Below are 17,582 nucleotides of genomic sequence, written 5' to 3' on the forward strand. Positions count from 1 at the left end.
GTATTTTTCGAAAAATTCAAGAATTAAACTTTCTCTCTTCTGCCATGAATGACCTCACTTCTCTCATTTTTTATTGATGTCGCCATCATCATTATCATCATCATCGTCGCCTACAGGGAGAGAAGGAGATCCACCATTGCTGTCATCATCGTCATCGTCGTCTTTATCGTCATCGTCATGTCTTCCGCCGCACGAATTATTTGGTTGGACTTGACTGACCCAATAATTTGTGTACAAACAATACCTTCAAATGAATAGACAACATATACAATAACTTAATAAGTCTTGTTTTATGATGAAGTTTTGTTTATATAATTATTTTATTGAAACACAGTCCATTTGATGGTAACTTTAACAATTTTTTTATAAAAATGTATGGAGGAAAACATTTGGGATAAATATTCATTATGAATAATATATACTTGTATACTTCTAAATACAAATTTCTCTTTAGCTAATTACCTATCTGTTATTACTTCACAATTAAAAGGCCATTAGTAATAATTTCGAAAAAAAAAAAAATACTTCTTCCATTTTATCTTACTCATAATAGTCTGACATTTATCAGCGTGTTGCTATTAAATAGTACAACCGATCAAATCTACTACTCGTATTTTATTTGTTATTCATTTATTTATTTATTTTTTTTTTTGGGATGATGCCTTACTGGATGGGCTTTCATGGGTTAGCCCACAATCGTTTGCCGGGCCTATGTGCTTCTAGACTGCAAATTTTAAAATGCACCGTGGTGCACCTACTTTTGAATATTTAGTAAAAAAATTTAAACAATTATAAATTTTGAACATGTAGTAAAAATATTTGAACATCGCAAATTTTAAACATTTAGTTAAAAAATTTGAACAATCGCAATGCATCACGCCTATACTTTTGAATATTTAGTAAAAAAATGTGAACAATTGCGAATTTTGAACATTTAGTAAAAAAAAATGTGAACATAACAAATTTTGGTAAAATGAAATCTGACCAATCGCAATGCACCACGGGTCCACGCCTATACTTTTGAACATTCGGTAAAAAAATATGAACAATAACAAATTTTGAACATTTAGTAAAAAAATCTGAACAGTCGCAAATTTTGAATTATTATGAGTTAGACAAATTTTGAAAAAAGTTTGTCTGACTCGTAATAATTCAATAGTTTTGTAATATAAACTGAATATTTACTGTATACAAAATGAACATTTCTTTATAAAATATGAACATAAAAATTGCATGTTTTATGTTTATGTTCAGTTTTTGTGATGTGATCATATTTTTTTTACTAAATGTTCATTTTTTGTAAAATGTTTAATTTTTTTTAACTAAATATTTAAAAGTATAAACGTGATGCACGTATTTCTAGGTTATAATACTAATTGTCTTCTAAACAGGCCATTTTTGGGCTTTCATTGGATTTGATATCAGGACAACTACATGTCTAGTTCTTTACACCTATAGAGCTATAACCTATGGTAATGGAAGAAATTCGTGATCTTAAGAATATGGTACGGAGTAAAAAATATACAGTACTTGATATTTAAAACGTTTCATTTACTACTGTAGTTTTAAAAATTTCTGTAGTTTTTTTACTTTTGTTTTTACTCTTTGCTTTTCCGATTCCTCATGCTTAAAAATATGATCAATAATCAATATGTCTCTTGAGTCTTGACTCTCATCTCTTGTACGGAGTAATACATGCTAGAAAATGATTGCGTTACTCTCGTTAACGATAAAAAACAGAAAATGATTTTCAAAAGTTAAATGCACACCTGCGTTAGCTTGGGCATGCATTACTAAAACTATGACTTCATTGTTGTATTTTATTTTTTCATCAATTTTCACGCTTTGGGCTATTGGATTTGAAGCTTAGTTTTGGGTGGTTAGCTTTCAGTCCTACCCTAAATTGTTGCGGGGATCGAAAAAGCGTTTCTTCCTACTAAGTGCAACCCCAATCATTACTACACTAACATTCAATTAGTTCATTGTTGTATTGTTGCTATATGGAGTATTAATGCGTTTTGGAAAAAGATATATATGCAGTCCTAAGGAGTGCATATAAAAAGCTAAAAGTAAAAATAATAGACAATAAATAAACATTTATTATACCGATTTATTTGTAAATTATTGATAAATTTCCAACTTAATACTAAAAAAGAAAATATATTTAGCATTAGCCTTGGTATTTTAGAGTAGTAACTTGTGAATTTAGATTTTCCTTAAAATAGTTTTGCCATGACATAATTCCATGAAAAGAGGACATCACATGTTCATATCAAAATTGTAAATTTAAAAATAGTAAATCACCTTACATTGCCTCGACCATTGTTACTCCTCCATTTACAAATTAAAGTATGGAGTACATGTTTGGTAATTAGGGCCCGTAAATCCACAAGTTCTACTAAAAGCTGGAAAGCATAAATGTGGCCAATGTGGGACAGAAATTTACAAACACAACTATCCAAAATCATAACATGTTATTATTATAACAACTACCGCGAGGAACATTGAGTGTGGGTCAAATTTTGAACTGGACATTTTTTTTTTTTTTGAATTGATTTGACGGACAATGCTATACTTTAGCCATATAAACAAAAATATTCTAGAAATTAAATATATTATATGAATTGTTCTTGTCAAGATAATAAATATTACTCCCTCCGTTTCAATATGATACTTGTATATGGAATTAATCACATAAAATAAGAAAAGAGAAATATTTGGAATCTAACATTAAAGTAAAAAATAATTCATAAATGGTTTTGTCTTTTATTTATTTATTAATTTATTTTTAAGTTTTTTTAGATAAGCATTAGCCACAATTGCATAAATCAAGGGAGTAATTTCTTTACTTAAGTTATGTCATCAATTCACAGTCAATTAATTTAACCAATCAGAATTTAATATGTATAAAATAGGAAATAAAAACTAAGTTAAAAGTGAAATATATTTAATATGGGTAGATCTTTTTAAAATGCCAAAAATAATATATGGAACTAATAAATTGAAACAGAGGGAGTATTTATTTTCTTTGAGTTTATAATAAATTGCACTAGTTAAACGTGTTAAGAAAAGAGAAGTACGGTGATAATACAATCTAAAATTAGCAATTAGATTGTGTTAGTTGCATGGTTCGTTGGTTTTAATTGACGCACTTAAAGTAATGCCCAGATGTAGCTCGTAGTAATTAATATGGCGCACATGATGGTAACTGCTAAGCCTGCAATTAGATGATGCCGTGGTCATGGTTATATACTTATACTCCGTATACGTAGTATAACCAATTTGACGCACATGATCAATGTTTCATGCTGTTCAATTCATTAGGGCCAGCAATTAGTTTGGATCCAATCAATCATTGTACTACACCATATTTCCTAGGCCAATTAGCCAAATTGGTATAAAAGTTAACACCCTTGTGACATATTGGTATAAAAGTTATCGCCTGCGACAAATTTGTATAAAAGTTAACAAGTTGTGACAAATTGGTATAAAAGTTAATCTCCGGCGACATATTGGTATAAAAGTTACCATGTGATGACATATTGATTGGTATAAACTAATAAAAGTTACTATGTGATGACATATTAATTGGTATAAAAGTTACTATATGATGAAATATTGGTATAAAAGTTTATTAGTGATGATATTTAACCTTATTTCTTGTTAGAATAATAAGCGTATATTGTACAAATGATTATTGTTATTCTTGTAGCTTAAATCTATTGTTTTTCTTTACCTTTTTTTATTTTATTTTATTTTTTTGCTTCAAATATTTATTGTAAATTTTTTGGACACTATTAAAAGTCCAAAAAAAAAGTTAAACAACCCAAAAAAAAGAGGGAAAGATAGGAAAATATAGAGAAATATTATAGATTACATAGAAGAATTAATCAAGAAAAAATTACAAGATCAAACTCTTTGATTAAATATTTTCAAGATTATATTGAGCTTTTTTTTTTTTTTTTTTTTTTTTTTTTACCAATATTCAATTTTATATAAATATATTTGCTTTTTACTTCTTAGATATTACAACTTATTACATGCCAATTTTAACTTTTGAGACATTAAATTATAAAAATTTCTCTTTCCATTCATTTTTTGAGATTTTTTTAATTAATTTTTTTTTTTTGGTTATTATTTGTCAATTATCTCAGGTGAATGATCGTGAAGGAGAGAATTATTTGGCATAAAATGAGAATTAACAAATAATAATAATAATAAACTCATTCGACAAGAAAAGAAGGGTGAAATGTCACAACTTGTTAATTTTTTATACCAATTTGTCGCGATTTGTTAACTTTTATACTAATATGTCTCCGGTGACTAACTTTTATACCAATCTGTCACAACTTGCTAACTTTTATACTAATATGTCGCCAGTGGTAACTTTTATACATATATGTCACAAGAGTGCTAATTTTTATATCAATTTGGCTAATTAGCGATATTTTCTATGGAGTATCTCATATATGTGGACTACTCCGTAGTCCGTACTAAATTCATTTGCTCTACTTCTTTAGATCATTACTATTTCTCTATTGTATAATTTTCACTCTTTTGATCCCCATTCGTAGTTTTACATAAATTAGTGCATATCTTATTACGGATTATTTGATTAATCAGATATATTAAATACTGTATTATTTTCTTATCTAGTGCAACAAACTTGACTTGTACATAGATTTTGAATTTGTTAGAATATCATGTATGTATCAATGTGTGTGAATTTTATCAAAGTAGGAAATTAAAGGATATGAGATTAGAAATGATAGAATAGTGTAATATGAAGAATATTTTCATTTAGAAAAATGTTACACCTAGGTTTATAATTAAGGGTTATTTTTAAAATGTACCTTTTTATAAAATGTATGTTTTTGTTACTTTATTTATTTATTTTTATTAGATGCGTCATTAAAAAAAAATGTAAGTTTCAATGTACATACATCATTTTTCTTTTTAGTTAATAAATTCCCCCTATTTCTCTTCAACTATTCCCTTATTTTTTTTTTTTTTTTTTTTTTTTTTTTTTTTTAAGCTAGACTTGAGATTTTCCACTATTTATATATCTTTTCGGCATTAGCTTTTAAGATAGATGTAGCCTTTAAACCTAGTAAAAACACTTCCTTAAATAATACTACCTCCGATTTTTATTAGTTGCAACTTTGGAATATTTTATAACTCACAAATAATAACCCAAAGTTGCAACTAATAAAAATCGGAGGCAGTATTAGTGTTTGGCATGGTCAAAAATAGTTGTTAGAGGTAGAGGTAGCTTTTAAGCAGCGGTTGTTGAAGGCTAAAAAAGATAGCTTTTGAAATGTTAAAGTAGCGTTCAACCTTATTTTAGTTTTATTTATATTTTTTTAATTTTAGTTTTTCTAATGAACCTTTTTTTTTTTTTTGACTTACTATTATTTGTTTCACTCTATCATAATATCAAGTTTTTTACTCTGTATCCTTTTTTCTCTCTCTTTTTTTTTCTTTCATTATGATAAATTTTTTTTTTCTATCTTATTTTTTAAATTGACTGCTTAATAGCATTAAATATTATACTACATAATATTTATAATTATCATACATATGATACTTAACACACTAATAATATAATAATAACAACAACAACAACAACAACAACAATAATAATAATAATAATAACCATCTTTTATAGTTCCAATCGCTAATTTTAGCAAACATTCATAAAATTAACGGTTATCTTAACAGCTGACCTCTAACAGCTATTACTTGATAGCTCACAACTACCTCTACAGCTAACAACTACTCAAAAGCAAACCGCCAACCGCTAGTTTTGCCAAACTGGCCCTTAATTTTTTTTTACCAATATACAATATATAAATTAATATGTTCTCAGATTTATCACAATGTCTACTTTTATAATTTGTACTAAAATCTAATTAAAGATATTAATGTTAAAATTGTATCTGGATAAATGTGTAAATTTAACTATAGTTTATTAAATAAAAAAAAAAAAAGAGAGAGAGAGAGAGTACATAAATCCTTTATATTTTTTCTATCTAGTTTTTCATACTCTAAAAGTTTCGAAGAAGTCCGCAATTACAAAAAGTAATGAAAGTAATAAAAGATTGAAGAGAGCTGAGTACTGCAAAGCCTGTAATTCTATGTATGTGGCGTAAGAGATGACAGAGTCATGAAGCTCGGCGGCTGAAATTTATCTCTCGACTTTCCTGGAAGCATATGTTGGCAAATTCTGCATCACAAAATCCAAATCAACAAAAAGACAAACGCAGACAAAAGAGACAACACAAAGCCGATCAAATATAATATACTCATTAATTAGTTCTCGTAACAAACATCAGATAAAACCTTGAAAGAAAATATATACAAGTATATATAAAAAAAATAATAATTTTTTTGAACCGTAGAGAAATACTTCATGATGACTAATAAGCTAGTACGACATAAATTTAAAAGGGCCACAACCCACAATTTGTAAACAGACAAACATTGCAAGTTTGCAACTATAGTAAATTATTTATACTCAAACTCTAGCACCTTTTTTTCGACTCAACAGTCAACACATATATACACTTACCAAATTCATCATCCATGACGTCGGTCTATATATTCCGATTTTTGTAGTTCTTGGAAATATTATAGTACAAATTATATTATGACATCACTTTTTAAAAATTGGGCAACATTGATGTGAGCCTTTGTAATTTTGTTGAAAATTTGACTAGTTAACTAGTTTTAATAATTGTTGGGAGTAGTAGAAATGTATTGTACACTTGAGTTTGGGAACGTAGTTGAATATGTGTCGTGTATAGTGGTAAAAAATTGATGGAAGGTAGATTAATGTTTGTATGGAATATTTGATTAATATGGAGTATGGGACAAACTTGTTACTTACCATTCATTTCTAATTAATTAATATAATGATTGAACTGACACACTTATTAATACAACACTATAAAATTTATAGAGTATATTTATACGTAGTGTCTAATAATCAAATATTGTAATTATCCATAAATAGGAAGAGTGGTGTTGTAGAACAAGATTAAATGTAGTATAAGATTACCATTGTAGTTTAATAAATTTGCTGATTGTAAGGTACTTTTATTTTTAAAAAAATATTTTGAATTTTATGTTAATAATTGCAATTCTCTTTTAAGCTTTAAGATAAGGAGAATGATTCTAGTCAGACATTAATGACTCAACTTTCAATTTTTTTTGTCTAGTATTTGCAAGCTAGTCACTTGAAAGTGAGGAGAATGGTCACGAATCCTAGCTTGCTGCCCAATACTTGTAGTTGGAAGAATTTATCCTTTATGACCTCAAAATTACAAAGTAACTCCCGTAACTCATTAATAATTGATATTGGCCAAAAGTCATGTCACTAAATACAATTTTTCAAACTATGTACACAATTTGATCAATTATCCCGAAAGTCCGATCTCAATAATTTTTGGCATTGTTTTAAAAAAATATGTGGACATGAACAACAACTTGAAATATTTTGTGAATATCCATTGCTAATTGATATTATTCATGGATAATAAAAATTGGAATTATAATAACTGAAAAAGGGAAATTTAAAAATTATTCTCTTGTCAATATTTTAATTATTAGAAAACATTGTATTATATAATAAAAAAGTTCAATCACGTATCCATTATGTTCTCACTCATTTTTTTTTTTAAATAATAAATTCTCTCTCCACTTGCCAACCATATCGATCTCTTTTCTTTAAGGATTAGAAAGAAAAAAAATTTGGACTCTCTTACTCTCTAACTAGTCCTTGAAAAACATGTCTAGGGAAAATGGCTCCAAGAAATTGGATGACCAAAAAGTTCCTCTTTTAAAAAGCTACAATCCTTCAAATAATGAAGCTGATCATTTTCAATCTCCAAAACATTTGTTACATGATTCTAATAATACTCCTGATTATTATGAAGATAACGATACTCTTGTAAGAAGAGTATGGGTTGAATCTAAGAAGTTATGGCACGTTGTTGGCCCTTCGATTATTGCTCGTATCGCCTCGTACTCTATGTTGGTGGCTACCCAAGCTTTCGCCGGCCACCTTGGTGACCTTGAGCTTGCTGCTATCTCTATTGGGTGTAATGTCATTGTTGGGTTCGACTTTGGTCTCATGGTAATGTAAATACAAGTTTAAGTGAGGTTTCATGTTATAAAATCTACATATTCATAGTATAATTCTTTGTTTATATATATGTTCTAGTATAACTATATTTTTTTATTGATATCTAGTTTATTAATAATTGAGTTGATTGATCGATTGTTTTTTTTTTTTTTTTTTTTTTTTTGACATCATGATTGATCGATTGTTGATTAGTACGGAGTACTTTATATTTTATTACTATATTTTTTGTCAATAGAAAGCAACAAAAGATAGTACTATAGACGTGAATTAATCTAAGCTATCCTAGATTCCTAGGTTTTGTTTACCAACTAATTTGTAATTAGTTTGCATCAATCTGATAACTATAATTTCTTATGCTAATTGTTAAATATCTTTTTAAAATTGTCCAAAGATTTATGAATTTGACTATATACTGTATTTTCTTTGAAACTACTTGCTATGGCATACATGAATGGTGAATACATGATGTTTAAATGCAACAATATTGTGGGCCGGGACTTGTTTTATTAATTTATCATAGTACCAAGTTTAAATTTTCTTTATGGTTGTCTAAATTTAATGCTTGATTATTATTCAATCCAACACTTTTTTTTTTTTTTTTTCCTTGTCTAAAATTAAGTAATTTTTCCTCAAAAATGATGTTTTTTTTTTTTTTTTGGGAACAGTTGGGTATGGCAAGTGCTTTGGAGACACTATGTGGACAAGCATATGGAGCAAAAAAGTACCACATGTTAGGAATATACATGCAAAGGTCATGGATAGTGTTATTCGTATGTTGCATACTTTTGTTACCTTTGTACATATTTGCTAGTCCTATGATGAAACTACTAGGCCAACCGGACGACGTGTCCGAAATGGCCGGAGTAGTGGCGTTATGGATGTTACCACTTCACTTCAGCTTTGCCTTTCAATTTCCACTACAAAGGTTCTTGCAATGCCAGCTTAAGGCCAACGTCGTCGCGTGGGTCTCCGTGGTGGCGTTGGTGGTGCAGTTGTTTGTGTCATGGTTGTTTGTATCCGTGTTCAAGTGTGGCATCATTGGTGTTGCTGTTACCCAAAATTTTGGATGGTGGGTTTTGGTTTTTGGGTTGTTTGGTTACACTGCTTTTGGTGGGTGTCCTCTTACTTGGCAGGGTTTTTCTATGGAGGCATTTTCTGGCCTTTGGGAGTTTGTTAAATTATCTACTGCTTCCGGAGTTATGCTTTGGTAATTCTCTTCCTTTTCTATTGTCAAATAACTCAAATTAATTCAAAAAAAAAAAAAAAAAAAAAAAAAAAGAAGTAAGTTAAAACTTATCAGGGACGCGATGGAGTGGTTCTATTTGAATTGACTATTGATTAACATAAGATTAAGTTCATTTAGATGAAGTAAATAAATTCAGATTTTACAAATAAGATAAATTGTACGTGCATATCAATAATTGATAATTTGATATAGTAGTACAAATAAAGAAATTTCTCTTTCTGAAAAATCTGCTATTCTTAAAAGTGATTGACTTGATAATAGGTATACGGAGTATTTCATTTATTGGTTCCATGATTTTTGTTTTTTTTATTGAGTCTATAAAATCACCACAAAAATTTTATAATGTACTGTGTTAATTTTTCTTCATAACTTTTGTTTTCGATCCTAAATTTTTTAAAAGTAAAATTTAATGTATATATATCACCTTTGTGTATTTTTCTCCATAACTTTAGTTTTTTCGAGCCTATAAAACCACCACAAAGATAAGATAATGTATGTCACCTTTGTTATTTTTTCTCCAATTATTTATTAATTCAACCTCTTTTCTATGACTAATAAAAATGGTATCTAGTGTAAAGGTCCAATTTTAAAACCATGCACATGAATGCTGATTAGTCTTGGTGCCTTAATTAGGGGATACCATCTTAGCTATTAATTACCTTTGTCCCTAATTGGATTCTATCACATGGTAATGCAAAATGAATGGAATTTAGGGCATGTTCACATTTACTTAATTTCAGTTCAGTTCGGATCCAATCAGTTCAGTTCAATTCAGCTCCAATCAGTTCAGTTCAGTTCAGCTCCTAATTTCCCTCTCTCATAAAATATTCATTTTAGCTCACCTCAGTTCAATTCAGCTCCAATCAGTTCAGTTCAGCTCGGTTCAATAAATATGAATAGGCCCTTATTTTATTTTATTTTTAGCTGTTTAGATACTTTTTAACGTTTATTATATCTCCAACTAACTTGGTGTATATTATAATCAACAGCTTGGAAAACTGGTACTACAGAGTATTGATACTGATGACTGGAAATCTGAAGAATGCTGAGATAGCCCTTGATGCATTATCAATATGGTACGATAATATCTCTTATCATTTTTATTTCTTATACACTTGTATTATTAAATATCAACATTCAGATTGTGGTGCATAATAATTCATATTTAAACTTGTATGGATATAATACTTTAACACGATGTAAATTTTAAAATAATCTAATTGAATATGATCTTAACATTCAAATTGGCACCTCTATAATGATTAGAATATATACCTTTATCAGTCCTCAGAAAGAATAGATTAGTTTTCAAAACTACCACCTTTCTAGTGGACCCGTTTTTGATATTATTTCCTCCATCCCATCGATCATACTACATCTTTAAGTTTTGACGAGGCAAATAAAATTGGTGAAAGAGTTAGAGAAGCGAGAGTAAATAAAGTCGTGGTCTTGAATATGTATGTGATGCTTAAATTTTTAGTTGAACCTAGAATAGATTTATATATGAATAGTATATCAGTATCTAAAGTATATAGAGACGATTTTAAGGATAAATAAAAAAAAATATAGTTTGTAAGGACATAAGTATTATGTATGTTTGTTTGTTGATAAAAGTGGGTTGGTTCATTATTGAACCAAATGAGGCCACCTCTTTCTTTATCATCAAAATGTGTTGTTTGAATATTGATAACCCGTGAGTAATTTTGTGGTGATTTGTCAGCATGAGCATCAACGGCTGGGAGATGATGATTCCGTTTGCATTCTTTGCTGGCGCCGGGTAAGTTGATGTCTTCTCTTTCTTGTGCTCTTTAAAGTCCGCAATATTGACCCGTAACGTATTATTGATACATTTGTGTATATTCAACTCAAAATTAATTAATATTTATTAAAATGGTCCATTTATCATACTAATCAATTGATAATAAACTTGAATGTAAGTCAAATGAAACTTCCAAATTGAATGACTTAATCATGACGAGTTTATGATTTACCGGAGTACTTCTAATTTACAAAAAGTGCAATCAATTAGCTTTTTATAAATTGATTGTAATGATAGAAATGTCATAGTAGACATTAGGCAAAGGTACAAGAAAGTGCAATCAATTAGCTTTTTATAATGACTCAAATGATTCTCTATTTATTTATTTATTTTTTTTTTTTAAAAAAAAAATTAAAAGTTTAAGCCATCTCAAAATAAATGTCTATTTGACTAAAATCTCTATGAAGTACTCCCAGTTTTTAACTAAAGATTAGTTGTTCAATATTCCATTTAATGTTCAATTTGTTACATTTTTAATGAAAATGCTCTCTTTTGATGCAATTTAAATGCAAACAAATTATTATATTTGGTTATAATAATAGGGGTAATTAGAAATTAGTTGAGCTTGTTCATTTGTCCGAGCTTGTCTTATATGAACTTATTTGATGCAATGAAAATCACGAGATATATATATGTGTGAAATACGAACAGAGTGAGAGTGTCAAATGAGCTAGGAGCAGGAAATGGAAAAGGAGCAAAATTTGCAACAGCAGTAGCAGTTTTGACGTCCGTTGCAATAGGGCTTTGCTTTTGGTTGCTAGTTTTGCTTTTTCACGAAAACATTGCTTATATTTTCTCCACTAGTCGACCCGTTATTGAGGAGGTTAAGAAGCTCTCTATCCTTTTGGCCTTCACTATCCTCCTCAATAGTGTCCAACCCGTTCTTTCCGGTAAGTTATGAAGTTCTCTATTCTGTAACATTAAAATCTTCCTCGTCCAAATATAGTTGTCAGTTGTCACATTATTGTTATGCAATCAATTAAATGTATGTAGGTACAATACATTTAATTCTTCAATGATTTATTAATATATCCTTTATACATAGTAACAATAGTTGTTGCTCTAGGCAACATTTCTAGGAAACATTCTTAATGTTTGGTGGCTTTTGTTTGTAGGTGTTGCGGTAGGATCAGGGTGGCAAAGCTTGGTGGCTTACATAAATCTCGGATGCTACTACTTGCTTGGTGCACCACTTGGGTTTTTGATGGGGTGGACATTTAAACAAGGAGTTATGGTAATTATTTTCCTATAATTTGACTTAAGTTTTGCTCCATGACCTATATTTTATAGGTCTTGTACTCTTGTTACTAAAAGAAAAGATTTGATTACAGGGTATATGGGCTGGAATGATATTTGGGGGAACTGCAGTTCAAACTGTGATATTAGCTATCATCACAATTCGATGCGATTGGGAGAAAGAGGTAATTAAAATTCAAAAATTCGGTTGATAAGTAGCTAAGATGGTTAGTTTATAACAAAATATAACACTTGTAATGACTAAATTTTATTATATGTTTATTAGTTATATAGGTAGGTATCATGTATTCACGTGAATGAATAAAACCTTGCAAAATATGTAGGGAGTATTTTTTGAACCATAGCTTATGACTTTATAAGTGTACCTACTGATTATATTAAATCGACTTTATATGAAAGATCCATTAAATATTAACAGATATCGCAAAATAATAGCCACTTAAGTTATATATTTGAATCGAAATTGGCTGAATTCTTATAATTTTTTTTTTATTATGAAGACAAAGTATCTTTTCTTTTCTTCTCTTCGACTGGATGATTCACAATTTGATCTTTCATGCTATGAATTGCAGGCTCAGAGAGCAACCTTCCATGTAGACAAGTGGGGAGAGGGCATCTAACATTATATGGATTTGAAATTGTAATGACGCCTAAATTGTTATGTTTGGGGAAACAATTAATTATTTTTTATAGGTATAATTATGCAGGAGAAAAATGTTCCTGACTTGTAATCAAGCCAATCTTCACTGGAATAAAAATTATTGTAGTTTCACTATGCCATCACCATGTGTACATCAATTGTTCTTAAGGCATTTCCCTTAGACTAGGGCCCTATTATGTTCACTTTATTTTCGTTTATTTTAGATAAACAAGTTAAAATGATTTAAGTTTAAATAAGGGCTAGTAACGGTTATATATTCAAGTTATTTACATTTAAAGTATGATAAGTTTAAACAAGGAGTAATAAGTTCATATAAGTTGAAATAAGATCAAATAATTAAGTTACTATTCAAAAAAAAAAAAAAAAATCAAATAAATTTAAATAAGACCTGATATATTAAAATTAGGTGAACTAAATACATTTTTAATACAGTTTATAAAACCGTTAAGATCTCAATCGTAACCTTGAGGACTCTTGACAACGTGTTATACTTTATAATTACTGAAAAGCATACTAAACACTGTGAAGTGTTTAATTACATTAACATCTTCACTAGTTACGCTGGTTTTGCAGATATAAATTCTAATTTATTTATTTTCAGACATATCAACAGTTGTAAATCATTGTTAGATTCCTTCTGCCCACTTCTTGACATGCATGCTTGCCTTCTGAGCCTGCATTAAATGACAAACTTTTAAATAAATCGGATATACAATAAATATTGTACATCCGTTATGAAGTTACTCCTAAAATGAGCAAAAGTTACCCTGACATAAATAAAAGTTACAAAATATTTATACTTTATTGATAAAAGTTACTCAAAAAATTGTAAAAGTGACCCTAAATTTGATAAAAAGTAACCCTCGATGTACAGTAAATTACTGTACACCGGATGTATACAAAAGTTATTCGCATTAAATTGCATTAGCAGTCTAAATCAATCTTCTAGTATTGCAAGAATTTTGAACTTTCCTAGAAAGAAAAATGTTGCGATTAATAAAAACAAAGCACGGAGAAATACCTCTTTTTCCCAATCACATCTAATTGTGATGATAGCTAATATTAGTGTTTGAACTGCCGTTCCCCCAATCATTCCAGCCCATATACCCTATAATCAACAAAAGAAAAAAAATAAAATAAAATTGTAACAAAGACCATTAAATTTGGAAGAAATGAAGCATAACAAACAATGTTCATTTACAACAACAAAATAAATAACGAGATACATATGGAAATAATTGCTACGTACCATGATTCCTAGCTCAAATTTCCATCCCATAAAAACTCCAAGAGGTAGACCAAGTAGATAGTAGCATCCGATATTAATGTAAGCCCCTATGCTTTGCCATCCTGATCCCACTGCAACACCTACAAGTAAAAAACGTCAAAATAAAAACATCGTATTTTAGTATGTCCGGATAAGATTGTCACATTCACTAATATACCGGGTATTATTCTTAATGGTTTGTGTATAAATCTGCCTATATGTGTTTATAGGTTGATAAGCGGCCCAAATTAGTTATAAATAAATGCTTTAAACAAGCCCAATAATAATTTGTCCAATGTGTGTCCACGACTCAATGGACATATAATAAGGCCATATTCACTTTATTTTTTTTTTGCTAAATTGACCATTTACTAAACTGAAATCAATTTTATAAAACTTAAATAATTATTTTTTTTAATTAATTTTATGTTATATTTTTCTTTAAAATTATTAATTTTTATTGAATTCAAATTATTTTTAACGAACTTAATTTATTTCTGATGAATAAAATTATTTTTACTTTTTTTTTTTTTTTTTAACTTGGCCAAAGTTGTGGCCTCAATAATGGATAGAGAGGTTACCGGAGAGCACGGGCTGGACACTATTGAAGAGGATGGTAATGGCCAAGAGGACGGAGAGTTTCTTAACCTCCTCAACGACGGGTTGGCTAGTTGAGAAAATATAAGCCAACTTGTCATGAAAAATCAAAACAAGCAGGCAAAAGAAAAGCCCAATTGCTAAGGACGTTGTTACTGCGACTTTTGTTGCAAATTTAGCTCCTTTTCCATTCCTTGCTCCTAGCTCATTTGCTACCCTTACTCTGTCCATTTTTACCATACCATCATCAACTTGTTTCATAACAATAATTCAAAAGTTTGCATAATGGATCAAAAATAAAGAAAATTAAATATGCATATAGTGCAAAAATATAAAGTACAATTTTAATTTGTCAAATTTTTGAATACATTTTGAATTTAAGTCGGGTCAAATTTGTTAGATAGCACACGAACTTACCCAGTGCCAGCAAAGAATGCGAAAGGAATCATCATCTCCCATCCGTTGATGCTCAAGCTGGCACAATAGTACAACCATTGTATTAAATTTAACAAAACCATATGTTTTTTGTTTGTTTAGGAACAACTCCAATATATGGAGCATTGAGCTTTATACACATTTAATAAAATGTTGGACTAATTAAAAGACAAGCCTTGACATATAATACGACTATATGAGTACTAGAATCATACCATATAGTTAAAGCATCGAGGGCTATCTCTGCGTTCTTCAGATTTCCCGTTATCAATATCAGTATTCTATAGTACCAGTTCTCCAAGCTGTTCATAATCAACATAAACCAATTTTATATCTATATATTTCCGTCTAAAAGAAAGCATATGAAACTATGCAACCGACTTTACATACACATTTCATTATTAGCGTAACATTTATTATACACGTAAAATAAATCAGGTTAACACCTGAACGGTGTAAAAAGTCAAAATGAGATGACTGGATATCAAAACAAGGATTATTACCTAATCATGACCCCGGAAGCAGAGGAAAGCTTAACAAATTCCCAAAGACCAGAAAAAGCCTCCATTGAAAAACCAGCCCAAGTAAGAGGACACCCACCCAAAGCAGTGTAACCAAACAGCCCAATAACCAAAACCCACCATCCTAAATTCTGGCTCATGGCAATACCAATTACACCACACTTGAGCACGGACACAAACAACCAAGACGTAAATAATTGTACCACCAGTGCAACCACTGAGACCCACGCCACGACACCGGCCTTAAGCTGGCACTGCAGGAACCTTTGCAATGGAAATTGAAATGCATAGCTGAAGTGAAGTGGCAACAACCATCGGGTCACCTCCCCGGCTAACTCGGTCACGTTGTCCGGTTGGCCTAATAGTTTTAACATAGGGGAGGAAAATATGTACCACGGTAACATAAGGATGCAACATATGAATAATACTATCCATGACCTTTGCATGTATATTCCTAACATGTGGTATTTTTTTGCTCCATATGCTTGCCCACAAAGCGTCTCCAAAGCACTTGCCATTCCCAACTATTTAATACGAAGTAAAAATCATAAAAAAAAAAAAAAAAAAAAACATTTATGTTAGTAATATGTTACATTTTCTAAGCTTAAAAAAGAAAAAAATTATAATAGTACGTGTTACATATATCATTACACTTAACTCGTATATGCATCATGCATAAATTTTAAATTACAAACAAAAATTCATCAAACATCATACATTTTCATCGGATTTAGTTGTTCGGATTCATTTAATAGAAGTAAAATCACGAAAAATTAAGGGTATATATTTAGCAAACAGTACATCATATTTGTATTTATGAATCCTTTTTTTACCGCCATATTCATATTAGAATACAGTAACGTCACATATATACATGCTACACATTGCATTAGACAGTACGTTAAAGTTTGTATTGAAATTACCATGAGTCCATAGTCGAAGCCAACAATAACATTGCAAGCAATGGAGACAGCAGCAAGCTCAAGGTCACCAAGGTGGCCGGCAAAAGCTTGACCGGCAACCAACATAGTGTAGGCAGAGATACGAGCGATGATAGAAGGACCAACGACGTGCCATAACTTCGTGGATTCAACCCATACTCTTTTAACAAGAGTTGTGTGTTCAACAAAATCATCTTCTTGTTTTCCACCTTGATAATTCGGTGTAGGATTATGTTGCAATAACTGCTTAGATGATTGAAGTGCTTCATTATCTGAATGATTGAAGTTTTTTAGAAAGGGAATCTTTTGTTCATCCATTTTTATTTCTTAGTGTTATTGTTATTATACACAACTATAATTTTACGACTATATATTCCAAATTTCTAATTTCGATCCTTAAAAAATAGAAAGTGGATAGGTTATGGTGGATTGGTGGAAGGCTGGAAGCTAAGTTAATTAGTTAAACGACTAAAGAGATAACAAAATGACATTCTGTTATTATAAATCGATGACAATTAGAAAATTATGAAGTACGTACTATTCATCTGTTTCTTAATGTGCTTTATTGTTAATAGTCTTAATACAAAATACTTGCATAAAAATAAAGAAAAAAGGCAAACAAGTAAAAAAAAAACGTCCTTTTGAATAGAGTAAAAAGGATAAAAATATAAATTGCCAAAAATGAAAGTAAG

General features: G+C 29.7%; 2 protein-coding genes across 2 annotated transcripts; one reads left to right on the top strand and one right to left on the bottom strand.

The window, feature by feature from the left end:
* The first annotated feature begins 7,661 nt into the window (after positions 1–7,661).
* On the top strand, positions 7,662–13,248 carry LOC145562159 (protein DETOXIFICATION 27-like). Its single transcript, XM_081622350.1, has 8 exons — positions 7,662–8,137; positions 8,812–9,353; positions 10,382–10,468; positions 11,113–11,169; positions 11,863–12,101; positions 12,327–12,445; positions 12,543–12,632; positions 13,041–13,248. Exons 1-8 carry the CDS (start codon positions 7,790–7,792, stop codon positions 13,086–13,088), a joined length of 1,530 nt encoding a protein of 509 aa, XP_081478476.1. The 5' UTR covers positions 7,662–7,789; the 3' UTR covers positions 13,089–13,248.
* A 507-nt stretch (positions 13,249–13,755) lies between these two features.
* Positions 13,756–17,208, bottom strand: LOC145563429 (protein DETOXIFICATION 27-like). Its single transcript, XM_081623878.1, has 8 exons — positions 16,873–17,208; positions 15,932–16,473; positions 15,644–15,730; positions 15,411–15,467; positions 14,978–15,216; positions 14,379–14,497; positions 14,151–14,237; positions 13,756–13,803 (listed from the first exon to the last, which is right to left on the bottom strand). Exons 1-8 carry the CDS (start codon positions 17,206–17,208, stop codon positions 13,756–13,758), a joined length of 1,515 nt encoding a protein of 504 aa, XP_081480004.1.
* Between the last annotated feature and the right edge of the window lie 374 nt (positions 17,209–17,582).

Source organism: Chenopodium album, chromosome 10 (genome assembly GCF_948465745.1).
Source record: "Chenopodium album chromosome 10, dcCheAlbu1.1, whole genome shotgun sequence".
NCBI classification, from domain to species: domain Eukaryota; kingdom Viridiplantae; phylum Streptophyta; class Magnoliopsida; order Caryophyllales; family Amaranthaceae; genus Chenopodium; species Chenopodium album.

Bases quoted from the DNA above. Each gene is read 5' to 3' on its own strand.
- LOC145562159 (XM_081622350.1), top strand. From the start codon at position 7,790: ATGTCTAGGGAAAATGGCTCCAAGAAATTGGATGACCAAAAAGTTCCT. The intron at 11,170-11,862 runs GTAAGTTGATGT...AAATACGAACAG, and splicing joins GCATTCTTTGCTGGCGCCGG to AGTGAGAGTGTCAAATGAGC. The intron at 12,446-12,542 runs GTAATTATTTTC...ATTTGATTACAG, and splicing joins CATTTAAACAAGGAGTTATG to GGTATATGGGCTGGAATGAT.
- LOC145563429 (XM_081623878.1), bottom strand. From the start codon at position 17,208: ATGGATGAACAAAAGATTCCCTTTCTAAAAAACTTCAATCATTCAGAT. The intron at 15,731-15,931 runs GTAATAATCCTT...GATTATGAACAG, and splicing joins GCTTCCGGGGTCATGATTAG to CTTGGAGAACTGGTACTATA. The intron at 14,498-14,977 runs GTAACCTCTCTA...TTTTACTTGTAG, and splicing joins TGTCCAGCCCGTGCTCTCCG to GTGTTGCAGTGGGATCAGGA.